General features: G+C 53.4%; 1 protein-coding gene across 1 annotated transcript in view; it reads left to right on the plus strand.

Moving 5' to 3' along the window:
* Positions 1–19,979, plus strand: part of CELSR1 (cadherin EGF LAG seven-pass G-type receptor 1) — a 181,305-nt gene that overhangs the window by 159,398 nt on the left and 1,928 nt on the right. Inside the window, exons 26-34 of the mRNA XM_038756093.1 lie at positions 619–731; positions 3,030–3,109; positions 3,958–4,084; positions 4,739–4,864; positions 9,679–9,773; positions 10,771–10,883; positions 12,713–12,880; positions 15,566–15,817; positions 18,851–19,085. Coding sequence (XP_038612021.1) covers positions 619–731; positions 3,030–3,109; positions 3,958–4,084; positions 4,739–4,864; positions 9,679–9,773; positions 10,771–10,883; positions 12,713–12,880; positions 15,566–15,817; positions 18,851–19,085 — 1,309 coding nt within the window. The remainder of the gene's footprint in view (positions 1–618; positions 732–3,029; positions 3,110–3,957; positions 4,085–4,738; positions 4,865–9,678; positions 9,774–10,770; positions 10,884–12,712; positions 12,881–15,565; positions 15,818–18,850; positions 19,086–19,979) is intronic.

Raw genomic sequence — 19,979 nt, forward strand, 5'->3', positions numbered from 1 at the left:
CTCTACATCAGGGAAGCCGCGACACGTAACCCGGAATCTGTATCGGCAACACGGAACTAAACTAGGCAGGGCCTAGAGTCCAACCCAATTTGCCTGTATCCACCCCAGCACTTAGTATAGTGCCTAGCATTATCATCAATCGTATTTATTGAGCGCTTACTGTGTGCAGAGCACTGTCCTAAGCGCTTGGGAAGTACAAGTTGGCAACATATAGAGACAGTCCCTACCCAACAGTGGGCTCACAGTCTAAAAGGGGGAGACAGAGAACAAAACCAAACATACTAACAAAATAAAATAAATAGATATGTACAAGTAAAATAAATAAATAGAGCAATAAATATGTACAAACGTATATACAGGTGCTGTGGGGAAGGGACGGAGGTAAGATGGGGGGGATGGAGAGGGGGACGAGGGGGAGACTGTGAGCCCACTGTTGGGTAGGGACTGTCTCTGTGTGTTGCCAACTTGTACTTCCCAAGCGCTTAGTACAGTGCTCTGCACACAGTAAGTGCTCAATAAATACGATTGATGATGATGAGAGGAAGGAAGGGGCTCCGAGGTCGGGGCACCGGCCAGATCTGGGTAACTGAGGGTCTGCCTGTCTTCTTCGCCTCTCAGGGCTCGCGGTGGGCTTGGACCCCCAGGGCTACGGGAACCCCGACTTCTGCTGGCTGTCGGTCCACGACACCCTGATCTGGAGTTTTGCCGGACCCATCGGGATCGTGGTTATGGTAAGCGACCGGGAGACAGGCCCGGCCCTTTGCTTTCATCGCCTTCGTAGATGTTGCCGACTTGTACTTCCCAAGCGCCTAGTCCAGTGCTCTGCACACAGTAAGCGCTCAATAAATACGATTGATTGATTGATCGCCTGCCGGGAATCCTCCGCGGAGCCCGTCTCCCGCTCTAGACAGACTGTAAGCTCGCTGGGGCCAGGGAATGTGTCTGTTTATTGTTCTCTTGCCCTCCCCCGAGCGCTCGGTACAGTGCTCCGTGCACAGTAAGTGCTCAATAAATACGATTGACCAACTGACTTGGGGAATTCTTAGCTCACCTCGGCGATGGGAGACTCCCACGGCTCTTATTCCCCACTTTGGGCCTGAGGGAAAGATGAGCCTGAACTGCCACAGACAGACAGATGGACCCCCGGGGGTGCCTAGCCAGCCCTGTCAATCAATCAATCAATCAATCAATCGTATTTATTGAGCGCTTACTGTGTGCAGAGCACTGTACTAAGCGCTTGGGAAGTACGAGTTGGCAACATATAGAGACGGTCCCTACCCAACAATGGGCTCACAATCAATCAATCAATCAATCAATCATATTTATTGAGCGCTTACTGTGTGCAGAGCACTGTACTAAGCGCTTGGGAAGTCCAAGTTGGCAACACATAGAGACAGTCCCTACCCAACAGTGGGCTCACGGTCTAGAAGGCCAGAGAGGCCGCCTCCGCAGATCGTTCGGTCATTTCTGAACCTGTTTACATAATAATAATAATGATGGCATTTATTAAGCGCTTACTATGTGCAAAGCACTGTTCTAAGCGCTGGGAAGGTTACAAGGTGATCAGGTTGTCCCACGGGGGGCTCACAGTCTTAATCCCCAGTTTACAGCTGAGGTAACTGAGGCACAATCAATCAATCGTATTTATGGAGCGCTTACTGTGTGCAGAGCACTGTACTAAGCGCTTGGGAAGTACAAGGCGGCCCAGAGAAGTGAAGTGACTTGCCCAAAGTCACACAGCTGACAAGTGGCGGAGCCGGGGTTTGAACCCATGACCTCTGACTCCAAAGCCCGGGCTCTTTCCACTGAGCCATGCTGCTTCTTGTTTTGTCACCTGTCCACTTGTTTTGTTTTGTTGCCTGTCTCCCCTTTCTAGACTGCGAGCCCATTGTTGGGGAGGGACCGTCTCTATATGTTGCCGACTTGTCCTTCCCAAGCGCTTAGTTCAGTGCTTTGCACACAGTAAGCACTCAATAAATACGATTGAATGAATGAATTTCGGCCAGGAAGGCTCCCCCAGCTCGATTCCCTCCTCCGCCGCCCAGCCCCCATTTCTTCACGTCGCCTCATCCATCAATCAGTGGTATTTACTGAGCGCTTACAGTGTGAGGGGCACTGTACTAAGCGCTTGGGAGAGGACAAGGCAATATGCCATGACGATCAATCAATCAATAATAATAATAATAATGATGGCATTTGTTAAGCACTTACTATGTGCAGAGCACTGTTCTAAGCGCTGGGCGGGGGGGACACAAGGTGATCAAGTTGTCCCACGTGGGGCTCACAGCCTTAATCCCCGTTTTACAGATGAGGTAACTGAGGCTCAGAGAAGTGAAGCGACTTGCCCGAGGTCACACAGCAGACGTGGTGGAGTCGGGATTCGAACCCATAACCCCTTACTCCAAAGCCCGTGCTCTTTCCACTGAGCCACGCTGCTTCTATCAATCAATCAATCATATCTGTTGAGCGCTTACTGTGTGCAGAGCACTGGACTGAGCGCTTGGGAAGGACAAGTTGGCAACATATAGAGACGGTCGCTACCCAACAGCGGGCTAGAAGGGGGAGACAGAGAACAAAACCAAACATACTAACAAAATAAAATAAGTAGAATAGATAGGTACAAGTAGAATAAATAATAAATAGACGAGCTTACGATTGACTGAGTGACTGAGCAGAGGCCAAGATGGATCCATCTCCATGGAGATTCACCCTCCCGTGGCCCGGGCCTTGTTAGTGACGCACGCCTCCCTCGTCCTTTGCCAGCCCCGGGCACCGTCCCCCGGGCCTGGAGTCGCTCAAACAAGTGTCCCACAGTCCCCCGCCCCGGCCCGAGGCATCGCCCGCCCTCCCACACGTGTGGGACCGAGCAGGAGCGAGGTTGATTCAGAGAAGCCGTGTCCTGGACTGCTCCAACACGCTCGGGACAAGGGAATCCATCACTCGTCGGTGGTGTTTACCGAGGGCGTCCCGGGTGCAGAGCGCGGGACGGGAATCACCTTGCCTTTTCGCGTTCCTCCGCCGCCTTTCAGATCAACACTGGCATCTTCGTCCTGTCGGCGAAGGCGGCCTGCCGGAAGAGACAGCGGACCTTTGAGAGGGGGGGGATCGGGTAAGTCGGGGGCCCCGGCTCCAAATGCCCGTGGGATTCACGTATTCGGTCGTTTGTCAATCAGTCGTGTTTATTGAGCGCTTACTGCGTGCAGAGCACTGTACTAAGCGCTTGGGAAGTACAAGTTGGCAACATCATCATCAATCGTATTTATTGAGCGCTTACCGTGTGCAGAGCACTGTACTAAGCGCTTGGGGAGTACAAGTTGGCAACATCATCATCATCATCAATTGTATTTATTGCAGAGCACTGTACTAAGTGCTTGGGAAGTACAAGTTGGCAACATCATCATCATCATCAATTGTATTTATTGCAGAGCACTGTACTAAGCGCTTGGGAAGTACAAGTTGGCAACATAAGTACAAGTTGGCAACATATATAATAATAATAATGATAATGGCATTTGTTAAGCGCTTACTATGTGCAAAGCACTGTTCTAAGCGCTGGGGAGGACACAAGGTGATTAAGTTGTCCCACGTGGGGCTCCCAGTCAATCCCCATTTTACAGATGAGGTAACTGAGTGACTTGCCCAAGGTCACACAGCAGACATTTGGCGGAGCCGGGATTTGAACCCAGGACCTCTGACTCCAAAGCCCAGGCTCTTTCCACTGAGCCACGCTGCTTCTCCAACGTATAGAGGCAGTCCCTACCCAACAGTGGGCTCACAGTCCCACGTGGGACAACCTGATCAGCCTGTATCCTCCCCAGCGCTTAGAACGGTGCTTTGCACAGAGTAAGCGCTTAACAAATGCCAATTATTATTAATTATTATTATTAGAAGGGGCTCCCAACGGGTCGGCGGGGGGCTTCCCCCCCCGGGTGCCAAGCCCCTCCGTTTCCTCCCCAGCTCCGTCCTGAGGACGGCCTTCCTCCTGCTGCTTCTGGTCAGCGCCACGTGGCTGCTGGGGCTGATGGCGGTCAACGGCGACGGCCTGGCTTTCCACTACCTCTTCGCCGCCTTCACCTGCGTACAGGTGGGAGCATCATCATCCATCGTATTTGTTGAGCGCTTACTATGTGCGGAGCACTGTACTAAGCGCTTGGGAAGTACAAATCGGGCCCCTCCCCGGCCCGAGCTGGGGGTCGTATCTTTCCATCCGGGGGGTCTCTCGGTCCAACCTTTGGGTTGGTGGGGCAGGTGCGTGGTGTCTGTGTGTGCACGCACGCGTGAATGTGTGCGCACGGGAGTGCTCTCTCCAGATCGTTTATTCAGTGGTATTTCTTGGGTGCCAAGCACTGTACTGAGCACTTGGGAGAGTGCAGTACAGCAATAAACATATCTATTCTATTTATTTTATTCTGTTAGTATGTTTGGTTTTGTTCTCTGTCTCCCCCTTTTAGACTGCGAGCCCACCGTTGGGTAGGGACCGTCTCTATACGTTGCCAATTTGTACTTCCCAAGCGCTTAGTCCAGTGCTCTGCACACAGTAAGCGCTCGATAAATACGATTGATGATGAATAAACAGACCCATTCCCCGCCCACGACGGTCCAGAGATCTCGGGCCCGAAGCCACAACCGTCCAGCCGAGACGTCCCGCGCAGCCCACCGCCGGACCCCCTTGCCCCGACTGGGCGGGGGGGCTGCGCCGGGACTGACATCTTCCCCCTCTGGCCTCTCGGCGCGGCAGGGGCTCTTCGTCTTCCTTTTCCACTGCGTGTTCGACGGAGAAGTCCGCCGGCACCTGAAGAGCGCGCTGAGCGGGAAGAAGCCCCGTCCGGACGAGTCGACCGCCACCCGAGCCACGCTGCTCACCGTGAGTGTCCACACCGCCGGCCCTCAATCCGTCCTATTGACTCAGTTCACGGACCACTGGACTGGACTGGTCTGTATACTCAGTTCACAGACCACTGGACTGGACTGGACTGGGAGAGCCCAAAGGAATCGGTCGACAAGATCCCTGCCCTCGGGGACCTTACGGTCTACAAGGCCCAGAGCAGTGTACTAAGTGCTTAGGAGAGTCCAGTAAAGGTAGCAGGCACAATCCCTGCCCCCCACTCTACCGTGTGCAGAACATTGTACTGAGCACTGTAGGAGAGGCCTCCTCCAGACTGAGCCCCTTCCTTCCTCTCCCCCTCGTCCCCCCTCCATCCCCCCATCTTACCTCCTTCCCTTCCCCACAGCACCTGTATATATGTATATATATTTTTGTACATATTTATTACTCTATTTATTTATTTTACTTGTACATATCTATTCTATTTATTTTATTTTGTTAGTATGTTTGGTTTTGTTCTCCGTCTCCCCCTTTTAGACGGTGAGCCCACTGTTGGGTAGGGACTGTCTCTAGATGTTGCCAATTTGTCCTTCCCAAGCGCTTAGTACAGTGCTCTGCACATAGTAGGCGCTCAATAAATACGATTGATGATGATGATGAGAGTCCAATATTGTAGACACAAATCCTGCCCTCGTGGGGCCTTCTGTCTGCAGAGCCCAGTAACAATAATAATAATGTTGGTATTTGTTAAGTGCTTACTATGTGCAAAGCACTGTTCTAAGCGCTGGGGTGGATACAAGGTAACCAGGTTGTCCCACGTGGGGCTCACAGTCTTCATCCCCGTTTTGCAGATGAGGGAACTGAGGCCCAGAGAAGTGAAGCGCTTAGTACAGTGCTCTGCACATAGTAAGCGCTCAAGAAATACGATTGATTGAAGTGACTTGCCCAAAGTCACCCAGCTGACAAGTGGCGGAGCCGGGATTTGAACCCACAACCTCTTGCCTCCAGAGCCCGGGCTCTTTCCACTGAGCCACGCTGCTTCCCTAACGATCAGTGTGGCTCGGTGGAAAGAGCGCGGGCCTTGGGAGTCAGAGGACGTGGGTTCGAATCCCGGCTCCGCCACTTGTCAGCTGTGTGACCTTGGGCAAGTCACTTCATCATCATCATCATCATCATCAACCGTATTTATTGAGCGCTTACTGTGTGCAGAGCACTGTACTAAGCGCTTGGGAAGTACAAATTGGCAACATATAGAGACAGTCCCTACCCAACAGTGGGCTCACAGTCTAAAAGGGGGAGACACAGAACAAAACCCAACATACTAACAAAATAAAATCAATAGAATAGATATGTACAAGTAAAATAAATACATAAATAAATAGAGTAATAAATATGTACAAACATCTATCCATATATACAGGTGCTGTGGGGAAGGGAAGGAGGTAAGATGGGGGGGACGGAGAGGGGGACGAGGGGGGAGGAAGGAAGGGGCTCAGTCTGGGCCTCAGTTACCTCATCTGCAAAAGGGGGATGAAGACTGTGAGCCCCACGTGGGACAACCTGATCACCTTGTATCCCCCCCAGTGCTTAGAACAGGGCTTTGCACATAGTAAGTGCTTAACAAATACCATCCCAAAAGAAAAAAAAAAAAAACAATCGCAGCTCTCAAGGAGTTTACAGTCTGCGGTGTGCAGAGTGCTGTACTGAGCGCCTGGGGGAGGATAGCAAAGTAGACACGATCTCTGCCCTCAAGGAGCTTCCCCTTGCCCCCCATCCCACCCCAGCCTGGGTAGTGAGGGTGTCCCGCCCCCACCGCCCACTCAATCAATCAATCAATCGTATTTATTGAGCGCTTACTGTGTGCAGAGCACTCCCCGAACCCCGTGCCAAGTCCCCGCCCGCAGCGTGCGGATGGGTCCGCGACAGAGGCAGTGTTTTAGCGCCTTTCTGAGCGGGTGTTTTAGACTGTGAGCCCACTATTGGGTAGGGACTGTCTCTATATGTTGCCAACTTGTCCTTCCCAAGCGCTTAGTACAGTGCTCTGCACACAGTAAGCGCTCAGTAAATACGATTGATGAGGATTGATGATGATGTTTTAGCCGGGGCCCGAGTTGTTGAGTTTGGAGGCTGTGAACGATGTAATGACTCCAGAGAAGCAGCTTGGCCTAGTAGTTAGAGCCCGGGCCTGGGAATCAGAGGGACCTGGGTTCTAATTCCGCATCAATCAATCAATCAATCATATTTATTGAGCACTTACTGTGTGCAGAGCACTGTACTAAGCGCTTGGGGGAGGATAGCAAAGTAGACACGATCTCTGCCCTCAAGGAGCTTCCCCTTGCCCCCCCACCCCCACCCCCCCCCCAGCCTGGGCAGTGTGGGTGTCCCGCCCCCACCGCCCACTCAATCAATCAATCAATCGTATTTATTGAGCGCTTACTGTGTGCAGAGCACTCCCCGAACCCCGTGCCAAGTCCCCGCCCGCAGCGTGCGGATGGGTCCGCGACAGAGGCAGTGTTTTAGCGCCTTTCTGAGCGGGTGTTTTAGACTGTGAGCCCACTATTGGGTAGGGACTGTCTCTATATGTTGCCAACTTGTCCTTCCCAAGCGCTTAGTACAGTGCTCTGCACACAGTAAGCGCTCAGTAAATACGATTGATGAGGATTGATGATGATGTTTTAGCCGGGGCCCGAGTTGTTGAGTTTGGAGGCTGTGAACGATGTAATGACTCCAGAGAAGCAGCTTGGCCTAATAGTTAGAGCCCGGGCCTGGGAATCAGAGGGACCTGGGTTCTAATTCCGCATCAATCAATCAATCAATCATATTTATTGAGCACTTACTGTGTGCAGAGCACTGTACTAAGCGCTTGGGGGAGTATAGCAAAGTAGACACGATCTCTGCCCTCAAGGAGCTTCCCCTTGCCCCCCCACCCCACCCCAGCCTGGGTAGTGAGGGTGTCCCGCCCCCACCGCCCACTCAATCAATCAATCGTATTTATTGAGCGCTTACTGTGTGCAGAGCACTCCCCGAACCCCGTGCCAAGTCCCCGCCCGCAGCATGCGGATGGGTCCGCGACAGAGGCAGTGTTTTAGCGCCTTTCTGAGCGGGTGTTTTAGACTGTGAACCCACTGTTGGGTAGGGACTGTCTCTATATGTTGCCAACTTGTCCTTCCCAAGCGCTTAGTACAGTGCTCTGCACACAGTAAGCGCTCAATAAATACGATTGATGATGACTGATGATGATGTTTTAGCCAGGGCCCGAGTTGTTGAGTTTGGAGGCTGTGAACGATGTAATGACTCCAGAGAAGCAGCTTGGCCTAGTAGTTAGCACCTGGGCCTGGGAATCAGAGGGACCTGGGTTCTAATTCCGCATCAATCAATCAATCAATCAATCGTATTTATTGAGCGCTTACTGTGTGCAGAGCACTGTACTAAGCGCTTGGGAAGTACAAGTTGGCAACATACGGAGACGGTCCCTACCCAACAGTGGGCTCACAGTCCATCCGCATCCACCGCTTGTCTGCTTTGTGACCTTGGGCAAGTCACTTCTCTGGGTCTCAGTTACCTCATCTGTAAAATGGGAATTAAACCTGCAAGCCCCCTGTGGGACAGGGACTGTGTCCAACTGGATCTACCCCCAGCGTTTAGAACAGTGCCTGGCACATAAGCACTTAACAAATACTGTAAAAGAACTGATAAAACCCGCCCATTCTAGTGACAGGAAGGAAGGGGCTCTCAATTCCACAGCTCAACGCAGCGTGGCTCAGTGGAAAAAGCCCCGGCTTTGGAGTCAGAGGTCACGGGTTTGAATCCCGGCTCCACCAATTAATAATAATAATAATGTTGGTATTTGTTAAGCGCTTACTATGTGCAAAGCACTGTTCTGAGCGCTGGGGGGAACATAAGGAGAGGAGGTTGTCCCACGTGGGGCTCACAGTCTTAATCCCCATTTTGCAGATGAGGGAACTGAGGCACAGAGAAGTGAAGTGACTTGCCCAAGGTCACGCAGCAGACATATGGGGGAGGCGGGATTCGAACCCATAACCTCTGACTCCCAAGCCCGCGCTCTTTCCACCGAGCCACGCAATTGTCAGCTGTGTGACTTTGGGCAAGTCACTCCACTTCTCCGGGCCTCAGTTCCCTCATCTGGAAAATGGGGATGAAGACTGTGAGCCCCCCGTGGGACAACCTGATCACCTTGTAACCTCCCCAGCGCTTAGAACAGTGCTTTGCACATAGTAAGCGCTTAACAAATGCCATCATTAATTAAGTAATTAATTAACTCCGGAGGAATGTCCCCACCGGGCCTCGGGGCCCACAGGACCATCATCAATCGTATTTATTGAGCGCTTACTATGTGCAGAGCACTGTACTAACCCCTCCTAGTTCTTCCCAGGCAGAGGGGGGCTCCGGCCTGAGTGAGAGGCTTTTAGACCGTGAGCCCACTGTTGGGTAGGGACTGTCTCTATATGTTGCCAACTTGTACTTCCCAATCGCCTAGTACAGTGCTCTGCACAAAGTAAGCGCTCAATAAATACGATTGATTGATTGATTGATTGATTGAAAACCCTCATGGATGTTCAGGGGGCCAATCCTTCTCCAGAAGGGCAGCCCTTCTCCAGGGGGCCAGTCCTTCTGCAGGAGGGAGGCCATGGAGGAAGAGGGCCACGGGACGGGCGGTCGCGGTCCCGGGCCTTCCCGAATGGCTGAGGTGCTCCCTGTCTTGGGAGAAGGTCCGCCCCAGTGTGGACCACGCGGTGGGATCCGGGGATTCCTGCGGTCGTGCGGGTTGTGGCGGACCAGGCGCGTCTCCTGCCTCGGTGACCCGGGCGGGGATCCCCTCTCTGTCTCCCCAGCGATCCCTGAACTGCAACAACACGTACATCGAGGAGGCGAACGTGTACCGCACGACCCTCGGGGAGTCCACCGTCTCCCTGGAGAGCACCCTCAGGTCAGCCGAGGCCCCCCGCCGCCTCGCGGGGCCTCCCCGGGGGGCTCCCAAACCATGTTCTCTGGGCCTCAGTTCCCTCATTTGTAAAATGGGGATTAGGTCTGTGAGCTCCATGTGGGACAGCCTGAGTACCTTGTATCTACCCTAGTGCCTGGAGCGGTGCTTGGCACATGGTAGGCGCTTAACAAATACCGTAATTATTATTATTATTACAGCAGGGTCCTTTGGAAGATGGGTAAGTGTGCCACCTTGGAGAGTTGGGGGCACTTGAGGTGTCACTCCATCTGCAGTGGAGATGAGAGGGGCCCCAGGTACATTCAGTTCTCCTTTGATGCCAACTTGTACTTCCCAAGCGCTTAGTAAACACAGTAAGCGCTCAATAAATACGACTGATTGATTGGTTACTGACCCTGCACTAAGTTGAATTCATATTCTTTTAGAATATGAGCTCACAGCCTTTTAGACTGTGAGCCCACTGTTGGGTAGGGACTGTCTCTATATGTTGCCAATTTGTACTTCCCAAGCGCTTAGTACAGTGCTCTGCACACAGTAAGCGCTCAATAAATATGATTGATGATGATGTTCTCGGGGCCGCCGGCCACTGACGCTCGGATGCGGGAGTCCTCCCCGCCAGCGGAGCCGGGCAGACACGGAGCCGCGGCCTCTGGGTGCTCTCTGCCCAGCATCCGGGCAGTGTGTGGATGGCGCCTGCCCGACGTCTACGTGGCATCTGCACATCGTCACTGTGGTGTCTGTGTAGGGTCCGCCCCGTGTCTGCAGGTTGTCTGCCCAGCTTCTGGTGCCAACAGTGCACCTGCCCAGGGCCCCTGGGTTGTCTTCACCGTGTCTGCCCAGCGCCCGTTGCCCGCTGTAGTCCGCGTGGCACCTGGGCGGCGCGAGAGGTGTCGGGGCGGGAGCTGTTAACAGCCCGAGGGGGCTGCGCTGCCCAACCGGGAAGGAGCTGTGGGACGGACCGGCTCCTCCTTCCCCCCCGCAGGGACGAGGCCCAGAAGCTGAGCGTGACCTCGGCCCAGGCCCGGCCCGGCCCCGCCGCCAACGCCGCCGAAGGAGATTCGTCCATTTTCCACCGGAGCCCCCGGAAAGCCACCGGTAAGACCCGCTCCCCGGGCCGGGGTGGGCGCTCGGGGGAGAACGTGCCCACGCACAAGGCCACGGCCAAGCCCGTGCCCGCGCCAGCCCACTGATTGGGCCCTCGGCTCCTTTCCTCCTTCCCCCACTCACTTGGTCAGAGTTGGGGGGGAACCTGGGCCCCCTCACCCAGACAGAAAGACACACACACACACACTCACCCCACCTCCATCGCCCGGCACCGGGCCATCCGGCCCAGGCTCATTTGGAGGGGAATCAGCCTGGCCTAGTGAAGCAGCATAGCAGCTGGAGCCCGGGCCTGGGTTCTAATACCAGCTCTGCATAATAATGATAATAAAAATAATAATGATGATGATGATGATGGCATTTGTTAAGCGCTTACTATGTGCCGAGCACTGTTTTAAGCTCTAGGGTAGATACGGGGTAATCAGGTGGCCCACGTGGGGCTCACAGTCTTAATCCCTATTTTACAGATGAAGTCACTGAGGCACAGGGAAGTGAAGTGACTTGCCCAAAGTCACACAAATGACAAGTGGCGGAGGTGGGATTAGAACTTAGGACCTCTGACTCTGAATCCCGTGGGCCCGTGCTCTTTCCACTAAGCCACACTGCTTCTCATGCCCGGCCGGGTGACCTTGGGCTTCTTCAAAGCCCTACTGAGAGCTCACCTCCTCCAGGAGGCCTTCCCAGACTGAGCCCCCTCCTTCCTCTCCCGCTCCTCCCCCTCCCCATCCCCCCTGCCTTACCTCCTTCCCCTCCCCACAGCACCTGTTTATGTGTATATATGTTTGTACAGATTTATTACTCTATTTATTTTACTTGTACATATTCTATTTATTTGATTTGGTTTATATGTTTCGTTTTGTTGTCTGTCTCCCCCTTCTAGACTGTGAGCCCGCTGTTGGGTAGGGACCGTCTCTATATGTTGCCAACTCGTACTTCCCAAGTGCTCTGCACACAGTAAGCGCTCAATAAATACGATTGAATGAATCAATGGGCAAGTCACTTCACTTCTCTGGGCCTCAGTTCAATTCAATCCAATTCAATCGTATTTATTGAGCGCTTACTGTGTGCAGAGCACTGGACTAAGCGCTTGGGAAGTCCAAGTTGGCAACATATAGAGACGGTCCCTACCCAACAACGGGCTCACAGTCTAGGAGGGGGAGACAGACAACAAAGCAAAGCATGTGGACGGGTGTCAAGTCATCAGAATAAATAGACATAAAGCTAGGTGCACATCATTAACCAAATAAATAGAATAGTAAATATGTACAATAAATAGAGTAATAAATAATAATAATAATAATGGCATTTGTTAAGCGCTTACTATGTGCAGAGCACTGTTCTAAGCGCTGAACAAAGCTGTATAAATCTGTACAAACATATATACAGGTGCTGTGGGGAGGGGGCAGGAGGAGAGGAAAAAGGGGGCTCAGTCTGGGAAGGCCTCCTGGAGGAGGTGAGCTCTCAGTAGGGCTTTGAAGGAGGAAGAGAGATGTGTGGAGGGAGGGCATTCCAGGCCAGGGGGAGGACGTGGGCCAGGGGTCGACGGCGGGACAGGCGAGAACGAGGCCTAACGGTGAGGAGGTTAGCGGCAGGGTGTGAGCAGAGAAGTTCCCTCATCTGTAAAATGGGGATGAAGACTGTGAGCCAGGGACTGTGTCCAACCTGATTAGCTTGTCCCTCCCCCAGCACTTGGTGCGGTGCCTGGCACCTAGCAGGCACTTAACCGGTAGCACAAAAGGAATCGGGGTGGAGGGTCTCCCCTGCCCGGTGTTTGGCTTGGGAGGGGTCTCCCAACCGAGCGCCTTCCCCGCCCCGTCCCGCAGGGAACGATTCCGACTCGGACAGCGAGCTGTCCCTGGACGAGCACAGCAGCTCCTACGCCTCCTCCCGCTCCTCGGACAGCGAGGAAGACGGCGTGGAAGCCGAGAAGCACTGGAGTACCGCCTCGTCCCGAAGCAACAACCGGGGTCCCGCCCACAGCACCCCCAAAGGTGGGCTCCCGGAGGGCCCGCCGGCAGAAGCCCGACACCGGGGAACGGACCCCATGGGATCCGGCCCTTCCCGGGCAGCCGGTTCCGCCCGCAGATGTGTCGGACCGAGATCAATCAATCAATCAGTCGTATTTATTGAGCGCTTACTGTGTGCAGAGCACTGTACTAAGCGCTTGGGAAGTACAAGCTGGCAACATCTAGAGACAGTCCCTACCCCTTAGTGCTCAGAGGCAGTCATCTTCATTGAGCCACCTACTGTGGGCAGAGCACTGGACTGAGCGCTTGCGAGAGGACAGTACGACGACAGAAAAGACGTGTTCCCTGCCCACATGAGCTTACAGCCTAGAGGGAGAGACAGACACTAATAGAAATACATAAATTATCAATCTGGACGTAAGTGGTGTGGGATAATAATAATAATGGCATTTATTAAGCACTTACTATGTGCAGAGCACTGGACTAAGCGCTTGCAAGAGGACAGTATGGCGATAGAAAAGACGTGCTCCCTGCCCACGTGAGCTTACAGCGTAGAGGGAGAGACAGACATTAATAGAAATACATAAATTATCCATCTGGACGTAAGTGGTGTGGGGCCAGGATGGGGGATAATAATAATAATAATAATAATACTGATGGCATTAAGTGCTTACTATGTGCAGAGCACTGGACTAAGCGCTTGCGAGAGGACAATATGACGATAGAACAGACGTGTTCCCTGCCCACATGAGCTTACAGCCTAGAGGGAGAGACAGACATTAATAGAAATACATAAATTATCCATCTGGACATAAGCGGTGTGGGGCCAGGACGGGGGATAATAATAATAATGATGATAATGGCATTTATTAAGCGCTTACTGTGTGCAGAACACTGGACTAAGCGCTTGCAAGAGGACAGTATGGCGATAGAAAAGACGTGCTCCCTGCCCACGTGAGCTTACAGCCTAGAGGGAGAGTCAGGCATTAATAGAAATACATAAATTATCAATCTGGCCATAAGTGGTGTGGGGCCAGGACGGAGGATAATAATAATAATAATGATGATGGCATTTATTAAGCGCTTACTATGTGCAGAGCACTGGACTGAGCGCTTGCGAGAGGACAGTAGGACGATAGAACAGACGTGTTCCTTGCCCACATGAGCTTACAGCCTAGAGGGAGAGACAGACATTAATAGAAATACATAAATTATCGATCTGGACGTAAGTGGTGTGGGGCCAGGACGGAGGATAATAATAATAATAATGATGATGGCATTTATTAAGCGCTTACTATGTGCAGAGCACTGGACTAAGCGCTTGCGAGAGGACAGTATGACGATAGAAAAAACGTGCTCCCTGCCCACATGAACTTACAGCCTAGAGGGAGAGACAGACATTAATATAAAATACATAAATTATCGATCTGGACGTAAGTGGTGTGGGGCCAGGATGGGGGATAATAATAATAATGATGATGATGGCATTTATTAAGCGCTTACTATGTGCAGAGCACTGGACTAAGCGCTTGCGAGAGGACAGTATGACAATAGAAAAGACGTGTTCCCTGCCCATGTGAGCTTACAGCCTAGGGGGAGAGACAGACATTAATAGAAGTACATAAATTATCGATCTGGACATAAGTGGTGTGGGGCCAGGATGGGGGATAATAATAGTAATAATAATGATGATGGCATTTATTAAGCGCTTACTATGTGCAGAGCACTGGACTAAGCGCTTGCGAGAGGACAGTATAAAACGATAGAAAAGACGTGCTCCCTGCCCACATGAGCTTACATCCTAGAGGGAGAGACAGACATTAATAGAAATACATAAATTATCGATCTGGAAGTAAGTGGTCTGGGGCCAGGATGGGGGACAATAATAATAATAATGATGATGGCATTTATTAAGAGCTTACTATGTGCAGAGCACTGTTCTAAGCGCTGGGGAGGTTGCAAGGTGATAAGGTTGTCCCACGGGGGGCTCACAATCTTAATCCCCGTTTCGCAGATAAGTAACTGAGGCCCAGAGAAGTGAAGTGACTTGCCCAAAGTCACCCAGCTGACAATTGGCAGAGCCGGGATTTGAACCCTTCACCCCTGACTCCAAAGCCCGGGCTCTTTCCACTGAGCCACGCTGCTTGAATGAAGGGAGCAAGTCAGGGCGACGCAGAAGGGAGCGGGAGAAGGAAAAAGGAGGGCTTAATCAGGGAAGGCCTCTCGGAGGAGGCGTGCCTTCAGTAGCGATTGTCGGTTGGATACGAGGAGGGAGGGCGTTCGGGGGTGAGAGGTCAGCGGTGAGCGAGACAAGAAGGGGGGACAGTGAGAAGGTCGGATTCGGAGGAGCGAAGTGTGCGGGCCGGGTTGGAGCAGGAGAGCAGCGAGGAGAGGTTGAAGGGGCCAAAGGTGATGGACGGCTTCACCAAACCCAATGGTGAAGAGTTTTTTGTCGGAGGTTGAAGTGGATGGACCACCCCCACAGTTCCTTGAGGAGTGGGGAGACGTCGCCTGAACGTTGCGTAGAAAAATGATCCGGGCAGCAGAGTGAAGCCTGGACCGGAGTGGGGAGAGACGGGAGGCAGGGAGGTCAGCGAGGAGGCCGATCCGGCAATCGAGGCTTGGATGAACGTGGCAGCAGTTCAGAAGGAGAGCATGTCTGGGGGAGCGGGGCGGCACCGCTTACTGGGCCCGGGGGTCTCCCCGCAGCCGACCCGCCGCCCGACCACGTCAAGTCCAGCTGGCCCCCAGACAGCCCGACCGGCAGCGACGGCGAGGGGACGGCGGCGAGGCCCAGGCTGAAGGTGGAGACCAAGGTGGACGTGGAGCTCCACCGGGAGGGCCAGGGGAACCACTGCCCTCACCTGCCGCCCCTCGGGGAGGACGACGGCGCCGGCCCCACCGCGGACGCCCGAGCCGACCCCCAGCCCAACAACCCCCAGCAGCCCGAACAGAGGAAAGGTGAGCGCCCGGGGACAAGGGGGCCGGGGACCGGGTGGGAGGCGAGGAGGAGGAGGAGGACGGTCAGCGACGGCATTGACCGAGCACCGGCCTGAGTCCTCGGCGGAGTCCGACCGAATCGCCCGACCTGTTCCCTGCCCGTAATAATAATAATAATAATGATGGCATGTATTAAGCGCTTACTATGTACAAAGCACTGTTCTAAGCGCTGGGGGGGATACATGGTCATGAGGTTGTCCCACGTGGGGGCTCGCAGTCTTCATCCCCATTTTACAGATGGGGGAACTGAGGCCCAGAGAAGTGAAGTGACTTGCCCAAAGTCACACAGCTGACAAGTGGGATTTGAACCCATGACCTCTGACTCCAATGCCCGGGCTCCTTCCCACCGAGCCACGCTGCTTCCCATAAGGAACTTCCACTCTAACGGGGGTGCTGGGGTCGGCGGGTGGGCAGGGCAGGCTGAGAGGCCCACTGTTGGGTAGGGACTGTCTCTATGTGTTGCCAATTTGTACTTCCCAAGCGCTTAGTACAGTGCTCTGCACATAGTAAGCGCTCAATAAATATGATTGATTGATTGATTGATTGATCGCCCTGACAGCCCAGAGATCCTGAAGTCCTCTTCTGCCCTTTCACTGCCCAGGGTCTCTTCCCCCTCTGCCAGGGCCCAGCCAGTAAGCGCTCAGGGCAAATTGGGTAGGGTCCATCTCTATATGTTGCCAACTTGTACTTCCCAAGCGCTTAGTACAGTGCTCTGCACACCTTAGGCGCTCAATAAATACTATTGAATGAAATTGGATGGCAGAGGGCAGCTGGAAGAGACGCCAGAGGGGAACACCCAGCTGTACTCCGGGAAGACGCGGGCTGGGCTGGGGCAGGATGGGAGTTTCCTGATCCGTAGCGGGGATCCTCATCAATCGTATTTATTGAGCGCTTACTGTGTGCAGAGCACTGTACTAAGCGCTTGTACTAAGCGCTAAGGGGATTTCCCCCAACCCCACGGACCCGGGGACTGGTGGGCAGCTGTCCGAGTTGGAAGGTGGCAGATTCAAACCAAACAAAAAGAAACACCTCTCCACCTTCAGCGGGGAACAAATGATAATGATAATTGTGGTATTCGTTAAGCGCTTACTATGTGCCAGCAGCGTGGCTCAGTGGAAAGAGCATGGGCTTTGGAGTCGGAGGTCATGGGTTCAAATCCTGGCTCCGCCAACTGTCAGCTTTGTGACTGGGTAAGTCCCTTCACTTCTCTGGGCCTCAGTTCCCTCGTCTGTAAAATGGGGACTAAAGCTGTGAGCCCCCCGCGGGACAACCTGATCACCTTGTAACCTCCCCAGCGCTTAGAACAGTGCTTTGCACATAGTAAGCACTTAACAGATACCATCATTATTAGTATTGTTATGTGCCAGGTACTGTTCTAATAGCGCTGGGATGGATACCGGCCCTGTCCCACCTGGGGCTCACAGTCTCCATCCCCATTTTCCAGATGAGGCAGCTGAGGCCCAGAGAAGTGAAGTGACTTTTCCAAAGTCACACAGCTGACAATGGGCGGAGCCGGGAATAGAACCCAGGACCTTCTGACTCCCAAACTCGGGCTCTATCCGTTAGGCCATGCTACTGCTTGAGTCGGGGGGATGGGGGGGATACCCGGGGTGTGTACATATTTATTACTCTATTTATTTATTTATTTATTTTACTTGTACATATCTATTTATTTTATTTTGTTAGTATGTTTGGTTTTGTTCTCTGTCTCCCCCTTTTAGACTGTGAGCCCGCTGTTGGGTAGGGACTGTCTCTTGATGTTGCCAATTTGTACTTCCCAAGCGCTTAGTACAGTGCTCTGCACATAGTAAGCGCTCAATAAATACGATTGATGATGATGATGATGGGGAGACCCCAGCTGAACGCTGGAAAGAGTAACGGTCCGTCGGAGAAGCCTCCGGTGACCCCAGGCTGACCCTCAGCTTAACTTTAGGTTTGCTTTTAGAGTTTGCGGTAGGGCTAAGGGTTATGACAGAATCACACATTCGTCAAGGCGCCTACTTCAATCAATCGTATTTATTGAGCGCTTACTGTGTGCATAGAAGTAAAATGGCCCATGCAAAAGTCTCGATTCCAGAAGGGCCGTCCACTGCAAGGCTAGGGTCTGTGTACAGACATCTCTTACTATATTACTTTATTGATAATAATAATAATAATGGCATTTATTAAGCGCTTACTATGTGCAAGGCACTGTTCTAAGCGCTGGGGAGGTTACTCGGGGGTCAGATTGTCCCACGGGGGGTTCACCGACTAGTGGGTTCCAGATGGGGTTGGATGTGCTCTGCACATAGTAAGCGCTCAATAAATATGATTGATGATGATGATGACGGGTTCAAGGACTAGAGTCTGTATCGGGTCACTGGAGGAGAGTCGGGGCGGGGGAGACGGTGCTTGGTGCTCAGTCTAGCGCTTGGCACACGATAAGCGCTTAACAAGTATCATTGGGAAAAAAAGAAACGGAGAGGAGTCGGGGGGGTGTTATGGACCCCACTGGAGGAGAGTCAGGGATGATGGGGGTGTTGGATGGTCCGGGCTGGGCCACTGGGAGAGAGTCAGGGATGGAGACTAGACTCCTTCTAATAATAATAATAATAATAATGGCATTTATTAAGCGCTTACTATGTGCAAAGCACTGTTCGAAGCGCTGGGGAGGTTACAAGGTGATCAGGTTGTCCCACAGCGGGCTCACAGTCTTCATCCCCATTTTACAGATGAGGGAACTTCTAGACTGGGAGCAGGGACCGTCTCTCTATGTTGCCAACTTGGACTTCCCAAGCGCTTAGTACAGTGCTCTGCACACAGTAAGCGCTCAATAATGCGACTGAATGAATGGAGAGGGGACAGTCAGGGGTGTTGAGTGGTCTTTGCCGGCTCACTGGGGAACAGGCAGGGTGTTGAGGGTCCAAACCCATTACCAGATGGTCTTGTGGGGGCCAGAGGAGTCCCCATGCCGCTGAGATGACCGTCCCCGGCCGTGCTCTCTCCCGGCCCCAGGCATCCTGAAAAACAGAGTGACCTACCCGCCGCCCCTGGCCGAGAGGAGCCTGACGAACCGGCTGCGGGACAGGCTCTCCGACGACGGCCCGGGCTCGCTCCCGTCGCGGGCGGCCGACCCGGGGGGCGCCGCCGCCAAGGGCCCGCGGAGAGAGGCCGGCGGCCGGGACCAGCTGAACGGCGTGGCCATGGCCGTGCGCACGGGCACCGCCCTCGCCGACCACTCCGACTCCGAGTGAGTAGACGCCTCGCCCCGCGCGGCCCCGGGAGAACCCGCCCGTTTGAGCCCGTGGGCTCTGGGTGCGGGCACTGGGCCTGGGCCTGGCCGGAGACGGGGGACCTCGTTCTCCGATCCAGGCCTCAGTGGGCACGTCGGTTGGGATGAAACCCGATTTCCCCCGGGGGGTCCTGAGTCGGCCCCATTTTTCGCCGGAAAACCTCGTTTAGCCGTGCCACCTTCCTGTCTTCCCTGGCCTCCCTCTCCCCTCTTCCCCAACCCCGGACACTGGGCTGGGCCACGGTCCGTGCCACGGGATACCCGGGAGCGGGAGACCTATTGGACTGCTCTCACCCCCGTCAATCAATCAGTGGTATTTACTGAACGCTTTACTACGTGCAGCGCACTCTACTAAGCACCTGATAGAGTCAGGTACAACAGAATTAGCAGTTACCGTCCCTGCCCATAATGAGGACAAGTGTCCTGGATTCCTTGCGGTGCAAAGACCCACCACCCCCGCCCCGCAAAACCCCACTGAAAGTCAGGGAGTCTCTCAGGGGCCTCACTGGCTTCTCATCATCATCATCGATCGTATTTATTGAGCGCTTACTGTGTGCAGAGCACTGGACTAAGCGCTTGGGAAGTACAAATTGGCAACATATAGACAGTCCCTGCCCAACAGTGGGCTCACAGTCTAAAAGGGGGAGACAGAGAACAAAACCATACTAACGAGACGCCCCCACCCCAGGGCCCCCCTCACTGCTCCTCACCCCGCCGAGGTAATAATAATAGTAATGATAATTATGGTACTTGCTACGCGCTTACCGTGTGCCAAGCACTGTTATAAGCTCTGGGGTAGATACAAGGTAATCGGGTCCCTGTCCCACACGGGGCGCACACTGTCATCCCCGT

Source organism: Tachyglossus aculeatus, chromosome 14 (genome assembly GCF_015852505.1).
Source record: "Tachyglossus aculeatus isolate mTacAcu1 chromosome 14, mTacAcu1.pri, whole genome shotgun sequence".
Classification (NCBI taxonomy): domain Eukaryota; kingdom Metazoa; phylum Chordata; class Mammalia; order Monotremata; family Tachyglossidae; genus Tachyglossus; species Tachyglossus aculeatus.